This window comes from Lampris incognitus, chromosome 14 (assembly GCF_029633865.1).
Source record: "Lampris incognitus isolate fLamInc1 chromosome 14, fLamInc1.hap2, whole genome shotgun sequence".
Classification (NCBI taxonomy): Eukaryota; Metazoa; Chordata; class Actinopteri; order Lampriformes; family Lampridae; genus Lampris; species Lampris incognitus.
The window spans coordinates 24,967,986-24,985,266 of NC_079224.1; the positions used below are offsets into that span (position 1 = coordinate 24,967,986).

A 17,281-nucleotide genomic window follows, 5' to 3' on the forward strand; every position below is an offset into this window, starting at 1 on the left:
GCAGAGGCCAATGGGAGTACCCTCTTATCCTTGTTGCTAAGGCTGAGAGCTGAACGCATCTCTAATAGCGTGCGCGTGCGCGTACGTATGTATGTGCGTGTGTTTAAATTGACGTAGAGCAAGGGCCAAGTCCCCCAGCGGAAGCTCGTGCATTGTATAAAATAGGACTATGTCAGGTCTATGAATGCAATTCAGCTGCAGTAGCTTGTTACAATCATTCATCCATATCCCAAATGTATCACTATGAATTGTATGTGAACGAATTTGTTATTGTTTCCGCTATGAGGACAAAATGGATTTTAAATTGGTGTCTGCACTGTTTGGGATCACTGTGAGCGACAACCGCCTCTGCTTCACTTTAGTAAGAAGCACTACGATTGGCCGAATATTTCCAGCCAATCATCTTTCTGGATGGGCCGAGGGTGTTTTTTCATCCTGTGACATTCATGCCGTGTTTGTCTGTGACAACTTTCAGTCTCATCCAAAATGAATATTTTACGTTTTTCTTTCTCACGATTAAGGGGAGGAACACCTTTGACCAGGTAGTGTATAACTTGTATATGCATGCTAGAAATACATCAAGGCCAATAATGAATGTTTACGATTGTTAACGTTAGCAGTTTACCTTCCAGTTGTGCTAGCACGAGTGATCTTGCAACTTGATGGAAATAAATAGCAGATCATCATTTGCCTAATGTCAGGCAGCTGAACTTCCAACCTGTCCGTACACAGACAAACGTGTCCGTGGCAACAAAAAAAAAAATCAGAATCCCCCCCATGACATGACCATATAAATTGTGGATATTTAGACAAGAAAATTATTGCAATCTAATATTTTTTGAGACTAATAAATTAAGGTGGCCACAGTACAACAGCAACCTAGGTTACATCACGTTAAGAGTCGGGATTGCATGCTCTAAGTTAATATGTAAAACTCGTGCAATTGCGTGCATTCCCCCACTGCGAGTCAGGTCGCTATCTATCTAGCTAGCTAGCTAGCTAGCCTAACGTCACAGCCCCCCAAAATGACCAAACGCGCTTTTGATCCTTCGTGGGAGAAAGGTTATTTTGTTTTGTTTTGTTTTTCCAGAGATGATGGGTTGTTTAGCTGTTAATCAGAATCAGAATACATTTTTCATGTGTGCTTATTATAATTGCAATGTTTGAAATATAACTTAAAGGTCAGCGGGATAATGGATGGATGGATGTTATGATTGCATTAAAAAGTAAATGTATTTGTATCAGTGGTGTTGGTTGCTGAAACATAGACAGTTAAGATTACATGCATGGAAAAATTTGTTTATAGCCACAGGAAGGTAAATCAGTTCATCTGAACACAACATTTATTAAGAGAAACGTTTCATCACTCATCTAAGTGTCCACTTCAGTCTCAACCGACTGCAGGTATCCCCACCTGTAATAAACAATACAGTGGCATAACGACTGAAAACAATGATTGATTTCGTATGCCGTTTGCCGTAACCATTAATTAGAGTTACAATGGCAATGTGTACTATTCACAGAGGATTTGGGAATGGCTGCAATCACAGCATTCATACCCACAGGACACATACACAGGACACATACCCACATCCGACTTCCCACCCACAGACACGGCCAATTGTGTCTGTAGGGACACATAACCAAGCCGGAGGTAACACCGGGATTTGAACAGCCGAACCCCGTGTTGGTAGGTCAACGGAATAGATCGCCATGCCACCCGGACACCCCATCACAGCATTTTAAGATGGTGACATGTGCTCTTAGACCCCCCCCCCCCCGTTCAGGAATGGTCGTTCCCTCTTCACATAGATGGCCTCTTTGGGAGGCCTAAGAGTACATCTATCACTATCTTATAATGCTGTGACAGCAACCATTCCCAAATCCTCCCTGAATAGTACACATGGCCATTGAGACGCTAGTTAATGGTCACGCCCATATATGAGTGTTGGTTTTGTCATTATGCAACTGTAATGTTTATAAGGGTGGGGATACCTGCAGTCATCCATCCATCCATCCATTATCTGAACCGCTTATCCTGCTCTCAGGGTCGTGGGGATGCTGGAGCCTATTCCAGCAGTCATTGGGCGGCAGGCAGGGAGACACTCTGGACAGGCCGCCAGGCCATCACAGGGCCGACACACACACACACACACACACACACACACACACACACACACACACACACACACACACACACACACACACACACACACACACACACCTGCAGTCAGTTAAGACTAAATTCTCTCAATAAACGTTGTGTCCAGATGAACTGATTCACCCTTATGTGATTTTTTTTCCTGGATTATTAAGCATTCATAAAGACATTTGTTTATAGCCTTTCCAATTTCTGTTCTCCTAACAGCATTGCTAAGCCGAACCTTCCTGTAAGTGGTACCTCCCAACTAAGATTGCTCAGCAACTGGGTCTTATCCAGAATCACTCCAGGACCACAAATTTCCAAATGTGGACTGGTTGTGTCGCAAGCTGAGGGTTCAAGAGTTTTCCAGCAACTTCCTTGGCAGTACCAACCAGTGCGAACAAAGAAAAGAGGAATGGAGTATCAGCCCAAGAACCTCAAACGCAAGAGGACCCACGGCTGGATTAAAAGGATCCGCACAAAGAGTGGCATCGAGGTCATTCTACGTCGAATGCTAAAGGGACGAAACTCACTCACACATTGAAGGTGGCAAAAGAACACTTTTTTGCTAAACCTCTAAAACTTTCTGGAAAATAAATAATGGTTGTCTAACAGTGGAGGCATTTAACAAGCTGCTTTGAACACTTGTACTGAGTTGATTGGTGATACTGGGTATGGATTTGGATTTGGTATCATTGGTGTATTGATGATGAGTATGAGAATGGAATTGACCTTATTAAAGGAAATTGTTTTCCTTGGTTCAAAATGGACACTGGTAGATTCAGTCAGTCATTTGTAATGGTAACTGATTTCAAACAAGAATGAAAATGATTCAGAACTACAATGCTGAAGTAAAATTTTGTCCATAGTCATTACATGATGATGATGATACATTTATTGTGTGATACAATTGGCGATACACCCTTCATGAATTTATCTTGCAAAATTGTCAATTGTGTTTTTGTATTGTGTGAAAACGCCCTTAAACAATTTAAACATTCTTCTCTTTATCATTGATTGCTCCATCAATATGTTCATAAAAAAATCTATTACCGAAGAAATTTGAGGACAAAGGCTCTATTTGTTTATTTTTTTGTGTCAGCAGGGCTAATATTGACTTTGAATTCAGGGGGAGTGAGACGTGGGAGTTCAGACTTTGAAGACTTGTAATTTCTAATATAATTTTTGCATTTACACCTAAACATTTTTGTCTTTATCTGCAAGAAAATGTACCAATGTCCCATAAATTACCCAAATAGTATGATTTAGCCTATACATTCAAAATGGGTGCAATTTTACTGTAGCAAAGAACATATTTTTGTTATATCCCATGAAAACATCCCAACAGAACATTAGCCTCTATGTACAAAATGACTACACTGCAGCAGTCCCAACATTTAGCATGTAGGAAATGTAACAAACCTATAATTTAAAACCTGATTTATTTCATCCACAATTTTAGTTTACAAATCGGAACTGTACAAACAATATCAGAATTTGTGTGCATTGGTAAAATACTGACAGTATGGCAGAGTGGCATAACATGTACTGAGCTGATGCTAAAATAGCTCAACACGTAATACGTCTATTTCCCATGCTTTAGAAATGGTTTGGTAGCTATTAGCACAACTGTGTGCTTCCCCGTGAACCAGAGTGGTGATGGAAACACATTCGTGTGATTGCCCACTGATTGGCTAGATTTTTTTATACACATTTCGTTCTGTCATTGAAACAGGAGGGGGGCATCTAATTCATGATTTCATCAAGGTTAATGCAGTTTATGTCACTGAAGAAGTTAAAATGAGCAATCATCCCTGAAACTTCTCACTATGAGGGATGTCAACCAGTCCTGGTGATTAATAGAAAGCTTTTAGAAAAACGAATTGTACTCTTCCCTTGTGTTTGAAGTTTCCCTTAAAAAGCTTGAAGTTTGCTGTCATCGCCACAGCATGGCCACCTATCCTACCAGTGAAGGGTTGTTTTTTGGGGGCTAAATTGAGAAATTTGAATCTTACTTCCTTAACTGGTGGTCTGTAAGCTAGAGAAAGTGTAGTACGTAGGAAGGTGGTGAGAGCAAGTATAACACATACTTTTGCTTCACCTTGATGCGATAGTTGGCCAGGATTATGTATCTCTGGGAAGTGGACAAGTACCATACGCTCTCCTTCACCGACTGGATGACATTCCAGATGTCCTTATCCAGAGAGTAGAATCTCCTTGTGGGAGGTGGTTGACCATCAACCCCTGAATAATTCATCCCTAACAAAGACAGCAAGGTGACTCCTGGACTCACCTCGCTGACTTCCCTTGCACCAGCTAAAGCCTCTGTACGTGCTGCTGTACCTTTGGGTTTATCAGCTCTCTGCATTCAGCTGCCTAAAAGGTAAAGAATCAGTCTGATTTATTGGCTGAGTATATGCTGGCCCTGTGGGTGCGCTACAGCTGGTCCAGTTGCAGGTCCATCAAAACCATGAATTTAATTATTCAGAGGTATCTTTGGTTAGGAAAAGAAATGTAAAAGACTATCAGAGATTAATGCCAATGTAATTACCAGTGACATCTCCAAAAAAAGGGATGATTTTGGTGTTCCTAAATATGAGGGAAGTATACAGGGAAATGTTTTGACTTCCAAGGAATCTTCTAATGCTTGCTTTAATTTAATCAATGATGCAGTGATTTAAATAGGTACGTGTCCTGCGCCTCTGATGCATTAAAATCCGAAAGGACGCAGTAAACCCACTAACAACAAATCCGTTTTGAAATCATAGAAATAAACGAAAGAAATCATCGGTCGCCATCTTGCGCAGACGAGATCCCTTTTTCAGTCATCGCGACATGCTACTTTAGCTGCAACAAGCTCCTCAGATTTCATTTCAACAACCAAGGCTAACAAACTTGGTATTGGTAAATAAAATCACGTGGCCACTCACATCACGTCATAAACTCACGTGGCCACTGTCACCACGTCAATGATGACCGATGATATGAATAAGGCTTTATGCATTGCATTATAATTTATATCGGTGCTACTATGGTTCTACAGACCACATTTTTTGCTTATATTTGAAAAATGTTTTGTTCACATATGCCACACTGAACTCTCTAATTGATTTTGGTGCTATTATATAGCTACATACATTGTTTTGTTTATTTTAATTTTGTAGTATGTCACGATGATGTGATACTGTTTGTAAACAGCGTTTTCAGATTTGGGATTTTATTTGTTTAGACTTCAGATACATTTTCAACACTTACATCAATATAACCATACTTATAAATATATATAACATCAAACACGAGTTCAACACTACAATTTGTCGATTTATCTTTTTTTTTTAATTGGTGACCCACTCAATTTCCCTGGGACCTACTGAAATGACCACCTGTGGGTCCCGGGGACTCCATGCATCCATGCATCCATCCATTATCCAAACCTTCCGTTACCCTACACTGGAGCCTATTCCAGCAGTCATTGGGCGACAGGCGGGAGACACCATGTACAGGTGTTAGATGGGACTGTTGGTCTAAGCCCCTCCCCGAGCGTTGTGTGGAATGGGACAATGTCGTACAACCATCCCCAAAATGCAAGACGCATCATCAATGATGTAAATTAGGTTTTCAGTGTAGTGAGTCCCAATCACATGGCTCCGTGATGGTCTGGCGGCCTGTTGTTTGTGTAACTAATCACAACGGAGACCGCAGCGTATGTACAACGCATGACTGCTTTATTGTAGTCGCATGAATATATCGTAAAACCCAAATCCCTATTTAATGCTGGGAAGATTTTAGGTTGTGTTAAATTTGATTCGTGCGTTTATATAACTGGAATTTGGTTAAATCTACGGAAAAAAGATTTGTCCACGTCACCTCCCGAGCTCCGTATAAATCAGAGTATGTTGTGTGGTAACTCCCATGGTTACATGGGTTGTAAAATATGCAACTATTACACTTGACTTGATCTTAACTATTCATTGGGTTTGCGCTCTCTCTCTCTCGCTCTCTCTGAAAAAAATTGCAGATCCCAGTTGCAACTGATGTGATTTATCTAGTTTCGTAAATGTCACTTTTCTGTTACCTACCGAAATCACGTTGTGGAAACATATCAGTCCGTTTTCTAAAAATTTCTAAAGTATAATCGTAAATGTAGTTTAATTTTCACCATCCATCTATCCATCCATTATCCAAGCCACTTATCCCATGGGGTAGCGGGGATGCTGGAGCCTGTACCAGCAATAGATGTAAAATACGATCGTGGAAGTCAAAGCTGTCTTCCGGTGTCAATCAATCTTAAGCCAATGAGGCGTCTGTATCTGCGGAAGGTCACTGCCTACTGTAGACGAAACAACAAAAATGGAGTTGTAATGTTAGCAAGATAGCTGGCTAAGCACGTTTAACAATAGTTCAGCTAGGTTAACCTATTTCAAAACATTCAGTGTTTTGGGGGACGATATTGAATCCCCATCTAGGTAACGTAAGGTAGCAAGAATATTCGTCGAACTGGTTTCTTGGCAACGACAAGGCACAGTAGACTATTTAGCATTAGCCGCCGTCCTCCAGTCTGGTCGAGTGCACAGAGAGCTCCACACCACTGAAACTGATAAAACAATGGAAAAGGTATGTTTGAAATATCTGTATATCGCGATAAGTTATTTGTGTTTATATGTACCGAGCAATAATTGCTATGATACATTTCCAGTTTTCGGTAAGAAAGTCAATTCGGACGCCTTCAAGCCATGGCACTGTCTTTGTCTGTCTAGTGAAGTCATTTCATAGATGTCACCTCATACCAACACCGTCTAGAATCTAGATCAGGGTTCCCCAGATAGTTTCCCCCAAGGGCCAAATCATGTCATGCATGCCAAGCCAAGGACCAAAACGCCCCCCCCCATTGCGCCAGCAAAAGTTGTTTTATGGGCAGATGTTGCTGTTGCTGCTATTACGGCTATTATTATTATTATTATTATTATTTGTAGTATTAGTAGTGGTGGTATTAGTAGTAATAATAATTTAGGTCTGGGATAAAGCCTGTGTTGAGGGTCACACAAGATTAAAATGCACTCTTGAAACAAAATAAGTCCAAAACCAACCATTTAATTATGGACAGAAAATAAATGGACATTCATTCACCAGTCAGTGAGAGAAGTGAGAGCGACGGGATGAGGCAATCCTTCTGATGTCAGGCCTGTATTCTGCTGTGTCAAGACTGAGGCACTGGCCAAGATGTGCATTGGAGAGTCTGTTTCTTTCTTGGTTCTTGATCGAGTTCATTGTAGAAAATGATGACTCGCATATGTACGTGGAAGGGAAAATTGTGAGTAGGAGCATTGCAATAGCGCTCATGTTTTTCTCGTCACAGTCTCGTCACAGTATCCATCGCCTCTTTCATTTCCCCACACAGTTACTGATGTGTGAATAATGCAATGAAATGCTGAGATCGCTGGGTTAACAGCGGCAAGACTGCTTACCAAGCCCTTATCGACGGAGCCCCGTTGGTGACAACGGACACAATTTTGCTCACATCCAAACTTCTTCTCAAAGAACTATGTTAATTCATTAAAGATGATTTCCCCAGTTGTGCACCCTGGCAGAGGAAGCAAACAAAGTAGCTAATCCCGAAAGGTCTTCCCATCAAAAAATCTTGCGAACACAGATAGCTGTTCCATATCGGTTCGGTCACAGGATGAATCTATGGCTAGTGATATGGCTTCTGCTTTTTTCAAATCAGTGAGTAGATTGGAAAAACACTCCCCCACTAAAAGTTCTACACTTCTTGTTGCTGTGTTAGCTGACAGTTGCACCTGCTTTAATAGCTCCACAACCGTTTTCCTGTTTTTCTCATCATGACTTAACACTTGGGCAGCACGGTGGCACAGTCGTTAGCACGGTCGCCTCACAGCAAGAAGGGCCTGGGTTCGAGCCCCGGGGTAGTCCAACCTTGGTGGGTCACCCTGGGTCATCCTCTGTGTGGAGTTTGCATGTTTTTCCTGTGTCTGCGTGGGTTTCCTCCGGGGGCTCCAGTTTCCTCCCACAGTCCAAAGACATGTAGGTCAGGTGAATTGGCCATACTAAATTGTCTGTGTGTGTGTGTGTGTGTGTGTGTGTGTGTGTGTGTGTGTGTGTGTGTGTGTGTGTGTTGGCCCTGTGATGGCCTGGCGGTCTGTCCAGGGTGTCTCCCCGCCTGCTGCCCAATGACTGCTGGAATAGGCTCCAGCGACCCTGAGAGCAGGATAAGCAGTTAAAATAATGGATGGACTTAAAACTTCGCCAACCATATCAATTGCACACGTTTTAATCCACTCTGCATCAGTGAATGGCTTCTTACCTTGAGCAAGGTTCCATGAAACATGCAGTGATGCAGCTGTTGCACTCTTGTGTGCCGATGTTGATTTACAGATAGTAGAAACGGACTGCTTGTATGATGTTATCATATTTTCTATCTTTTGTTTGTGGTGATCTGATTTTGTCGGGTAGTTGGCATTAAAACTGGCACCATGCATAGTGTTGAAGTGCTGTTTGAGATTATCTACTTTGTAGACAGCTACGGTCTGCATGCATATCAAGCATTTCGGTTTGGCATTGGCCTGGTCTGGTAAGATATAACAAAACTGATCAGTCCCGTCAGATTTGAACTGACGGTTTTCCTGGTCGACTTTCCACTTTTTTGCACAGGCCATGTTCTTGGTTTAGGACAGTAAATGATTATCTGTGACTTAGCTGGTGGGTGGCTCTGTCTAGTCAAGGACTGTAGAGAGCGCGGAGTGCGTCTTATGGCCATGCGTGCTCTATGGCATAGGTCAAGTGTACAGTGTGGAGTGAGGTCAAAATAAAGTAGAACAGCACGCACTTTATTTCACATGTTATGAGAGGTGCATTAGTGCCAATGGTTCTGGCCCGCGGGCTGCTTATTAGGGTTCAAGGGTCTAGATAAACACACATAATAGGCCACTAACCATGAAGTGATTTTCTCCATTTGCACTGTGGTTATTTAACTGCCACTCATGCTTTTTGAATAGTATTTGTACAACATAGCAGATATACTTTAATTTTAGTCATTTGTCTGTGATTTTTCTAATATTCTTCTCTCTTGTTAACAGGCAGATTTTCTGAAAGGTCTCCCTGTCTACGACGAAAACAACTTCAGCAGATTCCATGCTGATTCTGTATGTAAAGCATCAGTAAGTGTCCAGGGCCCAGATGGAATGGACCCCAACTGCCTAAAAATTTTCAGTGACATAATATTTACTATTACCTCTTTTATGACTATAAGCGAGATCATATTATAGACATTCCTATGGAGGAGTATCACCACTCCTTTCCATTATTTAGGAAGGCTTGAAAGGTGTCCTTACCTGAATTCCCAACAGATAGTGTTTGGGGGCAGTTCCTTCTATGGCCGCAGGGATGTGTTGGAGACACATGTCAATGCGAGGCTTATGAAAAGAAGTCGACTTGAGTGAAATACTTTTTTGGACTGACGTTATCCAGGATCAAGGTGTAGATCTTGTGGCATCTCTGTGAAAGCGAAAGTTCTCAAAACTTGATGCTTCTTGGCAACCAGAAAATTGCAGCAATGCAGTAGAGATGATCTAGTTCCTTCAAAGACATCCATTATTTGAAAAGCCTTTTAAATAAAACTTTGATTGCCCTAATTGACATCCATACTTGGGTAGATTCATTTAGTTCACCGCCACAGCTAATTATTCGATTTATCAGAATAAGATCAAAATCAGAATTGGAATCAACTCTATTGGACATCAGTGCCTATGCACACAAGAAATTCGACTCCGGTTCAGTGCAGCTTCTAGTACTTGCAGACATCACTCACACAAGAAAAAGAAAACAAAACAGAAAACAAAAACAGAAGAAATGAATGGAACGATAACAGGACATGGGAGGAAAGCATGTATGCACAACAGGTATGTCACTATTATACAGAGTTTTGTTATGGTTGAGTAATCAACAATCTATGCCCTTATATTATACTATATTTGTTATATACTATATTGCCCATACACTATATCATATACTAATACCATAACCCATCATGCCCATATACAGTGCTATAAACGCCCACTACTACTACTACTACTTTCGGCTGCTCCCGTTAGGGGTCGCCACAGCGGATCATCCGTTTCCATTTCTTCCTGTCTTCTGCGTCTTCCTCTGTCACACCAGCCACCTGCATGTCTTCCCTCACCACATCCATAAACCTCCTCCTTGGCCTTCCTCTTCTCCTCTTCCCTGGCAGCTCCATATTCAGCATCCTTCTCCCAATATACCCAGCATCTCTCCTCCACACATGTCCAAGCCATCTCAATCTTGCCTCTCTTGCTTTGTCTCCAAACCGTCCAACCTGAGCGGTCCCTCTAATATAATCGTTCCTAATCCTGTCCTTCTTCGTTACTCTCAGTGAAAATCTTAGCATCTTCAACTCTGCCACCTCCAGCTCCGCCTCCTGTCTTTTCGTCAGTGCCACTGTCTCCAAACCATATAACATAGCTGGTCTCACAACCATCTTGTAAACTTTCCCTTTGACTCTTGCTGGTACCCTTCTGTCACAAATCACTCCTGACACACTTCTCCACCCACTCCACCCTGCCTGCACTCTCTTTTTCACCTCTCTACTGCACTCCCCGTTACTTTGGACAGTTGACCCCAAGTATTTAAACTCAAATGCCTTTGTCACCTCCACTCCTTGCATCCTGACCATTCCACTGTCCTCCCTCTCATTCACGCATAGGTATTCCGTCTTGCTCCTACTGACTTTCATTCCTCTTCTCTCCAGTGCATACCTCCACCTCTCCAGGCTCTCCTCCACCTGCACCCTACTCTCGCTACAGATCACAATGTCATCCGCGAACATCATCGTCCATGGAGACTCCTGCCTGATCTTGTCCGTCAACCTGTCCATCACCATTGCAAACAAGAAAGAGCTCAGAGCCGATCCTTGATGTAATCCGACCTCCACCTTGAACCCATCTGTCATTCCAACCACACACCTCACCACTGTCACACCTCCCTCATACATATCCTGCACCACTCCTACATACTTCTCTGCAACTCCCGACTTCCTCATACAATACCACACCTCCTCTCTCGGCACTATGTCATAAGCTTTCTCTAAATCTACAAAGACACAATGCAACTCTTTCTGGCCTTCTCTATACTTCTCAATCAACATTCTCAAAGCAAACATCGCATCTGTGGTGCTCTTTCGTGGCATGAAACCATACTGCTGCTCGCTGATCATCACCTCTCCTCTTAACCTAGCTTCTATTACTCTTTCCCAAATCTTCATGCTGTGGCTGATCAACTTTATACCTCTGTAGTTGTTACAGTTCTGCACATCGCCCTTGTTCTTGAAAATCGGTACCAGTATGCTTCTTCTCCACTCCTCAGGCATCCTCTCACTTACCAGGATTGTGTTAAACAATCTAGTTAAAAACTCCACTGCCATCGCTCCTAAACATCTCCATGCCTCCACAGGTATGTCATCAGGACCAACTGCCTTTCCACTCTTCATCCTCTTCATAGCTGCCCTCACTTCCTCCTTGTTAATCCACTGAACTTCCTGATTCACTATCCCTACATCATCCAACCTTCTCTCTCTCTCATTTTCTTCATTCATCAGCCCCTCAAAGTACTCCTTCCACCTTCTTAGCACACTCTCCTCGCTTGTCAGCACATTTCCATCTCTATCCTTGATCACCCTAACTTGCTGCACATCCTTTGCAGCTTGGTCCCTCTGTCTAGCCAATCGGTACAAGTCCTTTTCTCCTTCCTTAGTGTCTAACCTGTCATACAACTCACCATACGCCTTTTCCTTTGCCTTCGCCACCTCTCTCTTTGCTTTACGCTGCATCTCCTTGTACTCCTGTCTACTTTCTTCATCTCTCTTACTATCCCACTTCTTCTTTGCCAACCTTTTCCTCTGTATAATTTGCTGTACTTCCTCATTCCACCACCAAGTCTCCTTGTCTTCCTTCCTCTGTCCTGATGACACACCAAGTACCTTCCTAGCTGTCTCCCTCACTATTTCTGCAGTGGTTGTCCAGCCATCTGGCAACTCTTCACTACCACCCAGTGCCTGTCTAAACTCCTGCCTGAACTCCACACATCAGTCTTCCTTCTTCAACTTCCACCATTTGATCTTCGGCTGTGTCTTCACTCGCTTCCTCTTCTTGGTCTCCAAAGTCATCCTACAGACCACCATCCGATGCTGCCTAGCTACGTTCTCCCCTGTCACCACCTTGCAGTCTCCAATCCCTTTTAGATGGCGCCTTCTACATAAGATGTAGTCCACCTGTGTGCACTTTCCTCCACTCTTGTACGTCACCCTGTGTTCCTCCCTCTTCTTGAAATATGTATTCACCACAGCCATTTCCATCCTTTTCACAAAATCGACCACCATCTGTCCTTCCACATTTCTCTTCTTGACTCCATACCTTCCCATCACCTCCTCATCACCTCTGTTCCCTTCACCAACATGTCCATTGAAGTCCGCTCCAATCACCACTCTCTCCTCCTTGGGTACCCTCTCCACCATGTCGTCCAACTCACTCCAGAATTCTTCTTTTTCATCCATCTCACACCCAACTTGCGGGGCATATGCGCTGATAACATTCAGCAATAAACCTTCAATTTCCAGCTTCATACTCATCACTCTGTCTGACACTCTCTTCACCTCCAGCACGCTCTTGACATACTCTTCCTTCAGAATTACCCCTACCCCATTTCTCCTCCCATTCACACCATGGTAGAAGAGTTTGAACCCACCTCCGATACTCCTGGCCTTACTCCCCTTCCACCTGGTCTCTTGCACACACAGTATGCCTACCTTTCTTCTTTCCATCATGTCAGCCAGCTCTCTCCCTTTACCAGTCATAGTGCCAACATTCAAAGTTCCAACTCTCAGAGTTGGAACTCTCCAACTCTCACATGCCTACCCTCCTCCTCTCTAGCTGCCTCTGGACATGCTTTCCCCCTCTCCTTCTCCTTCGCCCAACAGTAGCATAGTTTCCACCGACACCCTGCTGGTTAACCAGTGGCGGTCGTTAGTAACCCGGGCCTCGGCCGATCCGGTATGTAAGTCTTATTTATGATCCGCATCTTTGATTTGGCAAAGATTTTACGCCGGATGCCCTTCCTGACGCAACCCTCCCCATTTGTCCGGGCTTGGGACCGGCACTAAGGATGCACTGGCTTGTGCATCCTCAGTGGCTGGGTTGCTATAAACGGCCACTATATTACACTATTATTTTATATACCAGAAGTATACACTATATATTTACTTACCAGCCACCTCACAACTATGTACATACTATATCATATACCTATGTTACACTCAAAGTAATAACAGTAATAATTTGTAACCAGTGTACAGCAGTTGTATGTGTATTTACAATTGTACATTTGTATTGCACATCTGGTTTAAAGAGGTAGATATGTAGGTGAGACATCTTGGCCATGATGGCCAGGATTTTTACTGCTGTCCTTAGTGTTCGCTGCAGTCTGTTCCTATCTTGTTTTGTTGCTGTTCCGATCCAGACTGTAATGGATGTGCACAGGACAGATTCAGTGGCTGCGGTGTAGAACTGGCTCAACAGCTCCTGTGGCAGACCAAATTTCCTCAGTTGCCACAGAAAGAACATCCTATGCTGGGCCTTTTTGAAGATGGAGTTTGTCTCCCACTCAGGTCTTTGGAAATAGTAGTTCCCAGAAACTTGAAGGTCTCCACGGTTGACACAGAGCTGTTGGATATTGTGACAAGGATCAGTGCTGAGGGGTGTCTCCTAAAGTCCACTGTCATCTCCACAATCTTGAGCATGTTCATCTCCAAGTTGTTCTAGCTACACCAGAGCACCAGCTGCTCAACTTTCTGCTGATATGCAGACTCACCACCATCCTGGATGAGTCCGATAACTGTAGTGTTGTCTGCAAACATCAGTAGTTTAACAGTTTGGTCCTTGAAGGTACAGTCATTGGGGTAGAGGGAGAAGAGCAGTGGGGAGAGGACACATCCCTGGGGAGCACCAGTGCTGACTGTCTGTATTTCATTTTATTCTTTTTTTTTCTTTTCTTGTCTCTTCTCCCACATATGTGAATGATGTGATGTGAGTCTCTCTTGTGTACATGTGTAGTCTGTCCTCCTGTCAGGTCAACATGGTGATGGTGGTCATGTGGCTCAGTTCCTGGGTTGTTCCGGTGGCATCTGGACACTGCTTGGCATCCTCCATTATAATTCTGTTATCCTCTTTCAATGTTGTATTCTGTAAATTGTGTGCACACAACATCCATTGCACATCTGTCTGTCTTGGGAGAGCAATGCCTCCTCTGTTGCACTCCCTGAGGTTTCTTCCTATTTTTTCTCCATTAAAGGTTTTTTTTTAGGGAGTTGTTCCTTACCCAATGCGAGGGTTTAAGGACAGGATGCTGTATTGCTATAAAGCCCACTGAGGCAATTTTGTAATTTATGATAATGGGCTATACAAATAAAATTGACTTGCCTATACCAGAAGTGATTTTCCCTAGCCTCACCTGCTGTTTCCTGCCTGTCAGGAAGCTGGTGATCCACTGACAGATGGTGGGGGATACAGTGAGCAGATTTTAGTTTCTGCGTGTAGGTTGGAACAAGATGAATCAAGCAGTGATCAGAGTGCCCCAAAGCTGCCCGGGAGACAGAGTGATATACATCTTCAAGAATTGTGTAGCATTGGTCCAGTGTGTTATTTTCCCTGGTGGGACAATTAATATGCTGTTTGTATTTTGGTATTTATAATCCTTGGATATAGTGGCCTGGGTTTGTGCATTACTCATGGATGCTCAGTAACAGTGGTCTCAAGCCTTTGAGTGCAGCCACATATGCCCTGGATGTCACTGGCTTAGTGATAGACTATCACCGAAAGTCAATGACATACGTGTTTTCAGTCACACTTTGCAGTGCACTACAGAGAAAACTACAGTACTTGTAATCTCAGCACTGTAAAAGTTTTTGTCCCAGTCTTGTGTGTTGGAAGCTTTATAACTAACTCCCAAATTCAGATTTATTGTCATATGGGTTTAGAATACAATGAAATTCTTGTGCTCTGCCGCTCTCTCCCTTAACACAAGGGGACAAAGAACACAAGGATACGCCATCAAAAAATAAATAAATTAAAAATTGCAGTTACTCTGAGGTAGCAGTACAATTCATAGGGGTAATTCCAAGACGCTTGATATATGCAGGCCAAGATCTGGTCTGTGCTTCCAAACACAACCACATTGGGGTCCTGTGCTTAAATACCAGTGATGGAATCCCCACTTTTTGCATGCAGTATGTCCTGTAAACCAGACTGGTTTGTCAACACAAAGATTTTTAATATAATTTCTTGTCACTCATTGAGTTTTCATCTAAACTGTATTTATTCACTCTGGTCTTGATTTTGTTTTAGAATCGTCGACCTTCTGTGTATCTTCCTACTCGAGATTACCCCTCAGAACAAAGTAAGTTTTAAAGCTCAAGAGACGCATGGCTCTCTGTCCCTTTTCAATTTAATTGAAATATGTCTGTCAGCCTCAAAGCTGATAGCATTCTCTACCCATTCATGCTCCAAGTAACAATTTTGTGTGAAAGGGAAAATTAATATGTTTGAAGTTCTACCCTTACAGTCCTACCCCATGGATTTCTACTCATGTTCTACAACCTAGCAGTCTATAGCAACTGATGCATTCCACTACATCTTCTGTACATCTGTATAAAACTGAGTGTTTGGCGAGGATAGACCATCTGTGCTCTTATTAGTCTGTCTTTGTGTTTATTTTCTCCCCAGTCATAGTAACAGAAAAGACAAATATCTTACTGAGATATCTTCATCAGCAGTGGGATAAAAAGGTAAGGGACTAGAAATGTTTTGACCTGTAAAAATGTATTCACATTGGACATCAAGCAACTGAAAGTGTTCCCATCCTCAATCATATGTGAAATCTGTTAATTAGAGCTGGTGATGAGCTATGTTCTTTCATAGTCAAAAGAATCCACCTAATCCCTTTCAATACACTAAAATCTATCTATTCATATTGCTTCAGTCCAAATGGATTTTTTTATATGGAGCATAAAATCTGTTTGAATTCTAATGGGTTTTTGAGTCGTATTTGGCATTTTCCCTCAAATTTAGTACAATTAGTGTATTTATGTGTATGTATAGGAAGCCAGTTGTAATGTCTGTTATTGAGCACATAGATGATCGTCTTTTTATTGTTCTTTCTTGTTTTGTTGACCCTTCTCAATAATTTGCATCCTCAGAATGCAGCTAAAAAGCGGGAGCAGGAACAAACTGATGGGGAAAATGCCACGCCTCCACGAAAAATTGCCAGAACGGACAGCCGAGAGTTGGATGAGAACTCATAGTGCCATGTTGTTGACAGTCAGCAAAGAGAGACACAGTCATCCTCACACTCATGCTCTGACCCATTCATTCATTTACTCAAAAGCAGATGCAAGATATGTTTGCAAACTGAAGCCTTGACACTTAAGCAAACAAGGGGGGATGTGTTGACAGGATAAACCACTGCCAGCATAATTTGGAAGCAGACAAGTTTCTCTTTGTTTTCTGATGACTTTGTTTTTATTTGTACCTTTTCTTGTTTTCCCTCATTTAAGAGGAATTGCTGAATCTTTTTTTGGATTTTTTCCCCCCTTTTCTCCAAATTGTATCTGGCCAATTACCCCACTCTTCCGAGCTGTCCCGGTCGCTGCTCCACCCCTCTGTCAATCCGGGTAGGGCTGCAGACTACCACATGTCTCCTCTGATACGTGGAGTCGCCAGCCGCTTCTTTTCCCCTTTACAGCGAAGAGTTTCACCGGGGTGACGTAGCACGTGGGAGGATCACGCTATTCCCCCCAGTCCCCCCCCCCCGGTCAGGTGCCCCGACCGACCAGAGGTGCTAGTGCAGCAACCAGGACACATACCTGCATCCGGCTTCCCACCTGCAGACACGGCCAATTGTGTCTGTAGGGATGCCCGACCAAGCCGAAGGTAACACGAGGATTCAATCTGGCGAGCCCCATGTTGGTAGAGAATTGCTGAATCTTTGAAATAACTACTACTTTCTTTTTGAATTTTTTTTCTTGCTCTCTTTTCCATTACTCCGATATGCACA

At 42.9% G+C, this 17,281-nt stretch overlaps 2 protein-coding genes across 2 annotated transcripts in view; both read left to right on the plus strand.

Annotated features, from left to right (window-relative positions):
* The first annotated feature begins 431 nt into the window (after positions 1-431).
* Positions 432-3,200, plus strand: mrpl34 (mitochondrial ribosomal protein L34). The gene is made up of 2 exons (XM_056293668.1): positions 432-542; positions 2,369-3,200. The coding sequence occupies exons 1-2, from the start codon at positions 487-489 to the stop codon at positions 2,685-2,687; spliced, it is 375 nt and encodes a 124-aa protein (XP_056149643.1). The 5' UTR covers positions 432-486; the 3' UTR covers positions 2,688-3,200.
* A 3,276-nt stretch (positions 3,201-6,476) lies between these two features.
* Positions 6,477-17,281, plus strand: part of LOC130124192 (DET1- and DDB1-associated protein 1-like) — a 10,849-nt gene continuing 44 nt past the window's right edge. Inside the window, exons 1-5 of the mRNA XM_056293643.1 lie at positions 6,477-6,757; positions 9,238-9,318; positions 15,574-15,625; positions 15,952-16,013; positions 16,425-17,281. The exon at positions 16,425-17,281 is cut by the window's right edge and continues 44 nt beyond it. Of these exons, the coding sequence (XP_056149618.1) occupies positions 6,749-6,757; positions 9,238-9,318; positions 15,574-15,625; positions 15,952-16,013; positions 16,425-16,529 (309 nt within the window). The 5' untranslated portion in view covers positions 6,477-6,748 and the 3' untranslated portion in view covers positions 16,530-17,281. The remainder of the gene's footprint in view (positions 6,758-9,237; positions 9,319-15,573; positions 15,626-15,951; positions 16,014-16,424) is intronic.

Coding starts and splice junctions, on each gene's coding strand:
- mrpl34 (XM_056293668.1), top strand. CDS start 487: ATGAATATTTTACGTTTTTCTTTCTCACGATTAAGGGGAGGAACACCT. Junction 543..2,368: donor GGAGGAACACCTTTGACCAG/GTAGTGTATAAC, acceptor TTCTCCTAACAG/CATTGCTAAGCCGAACCTTC.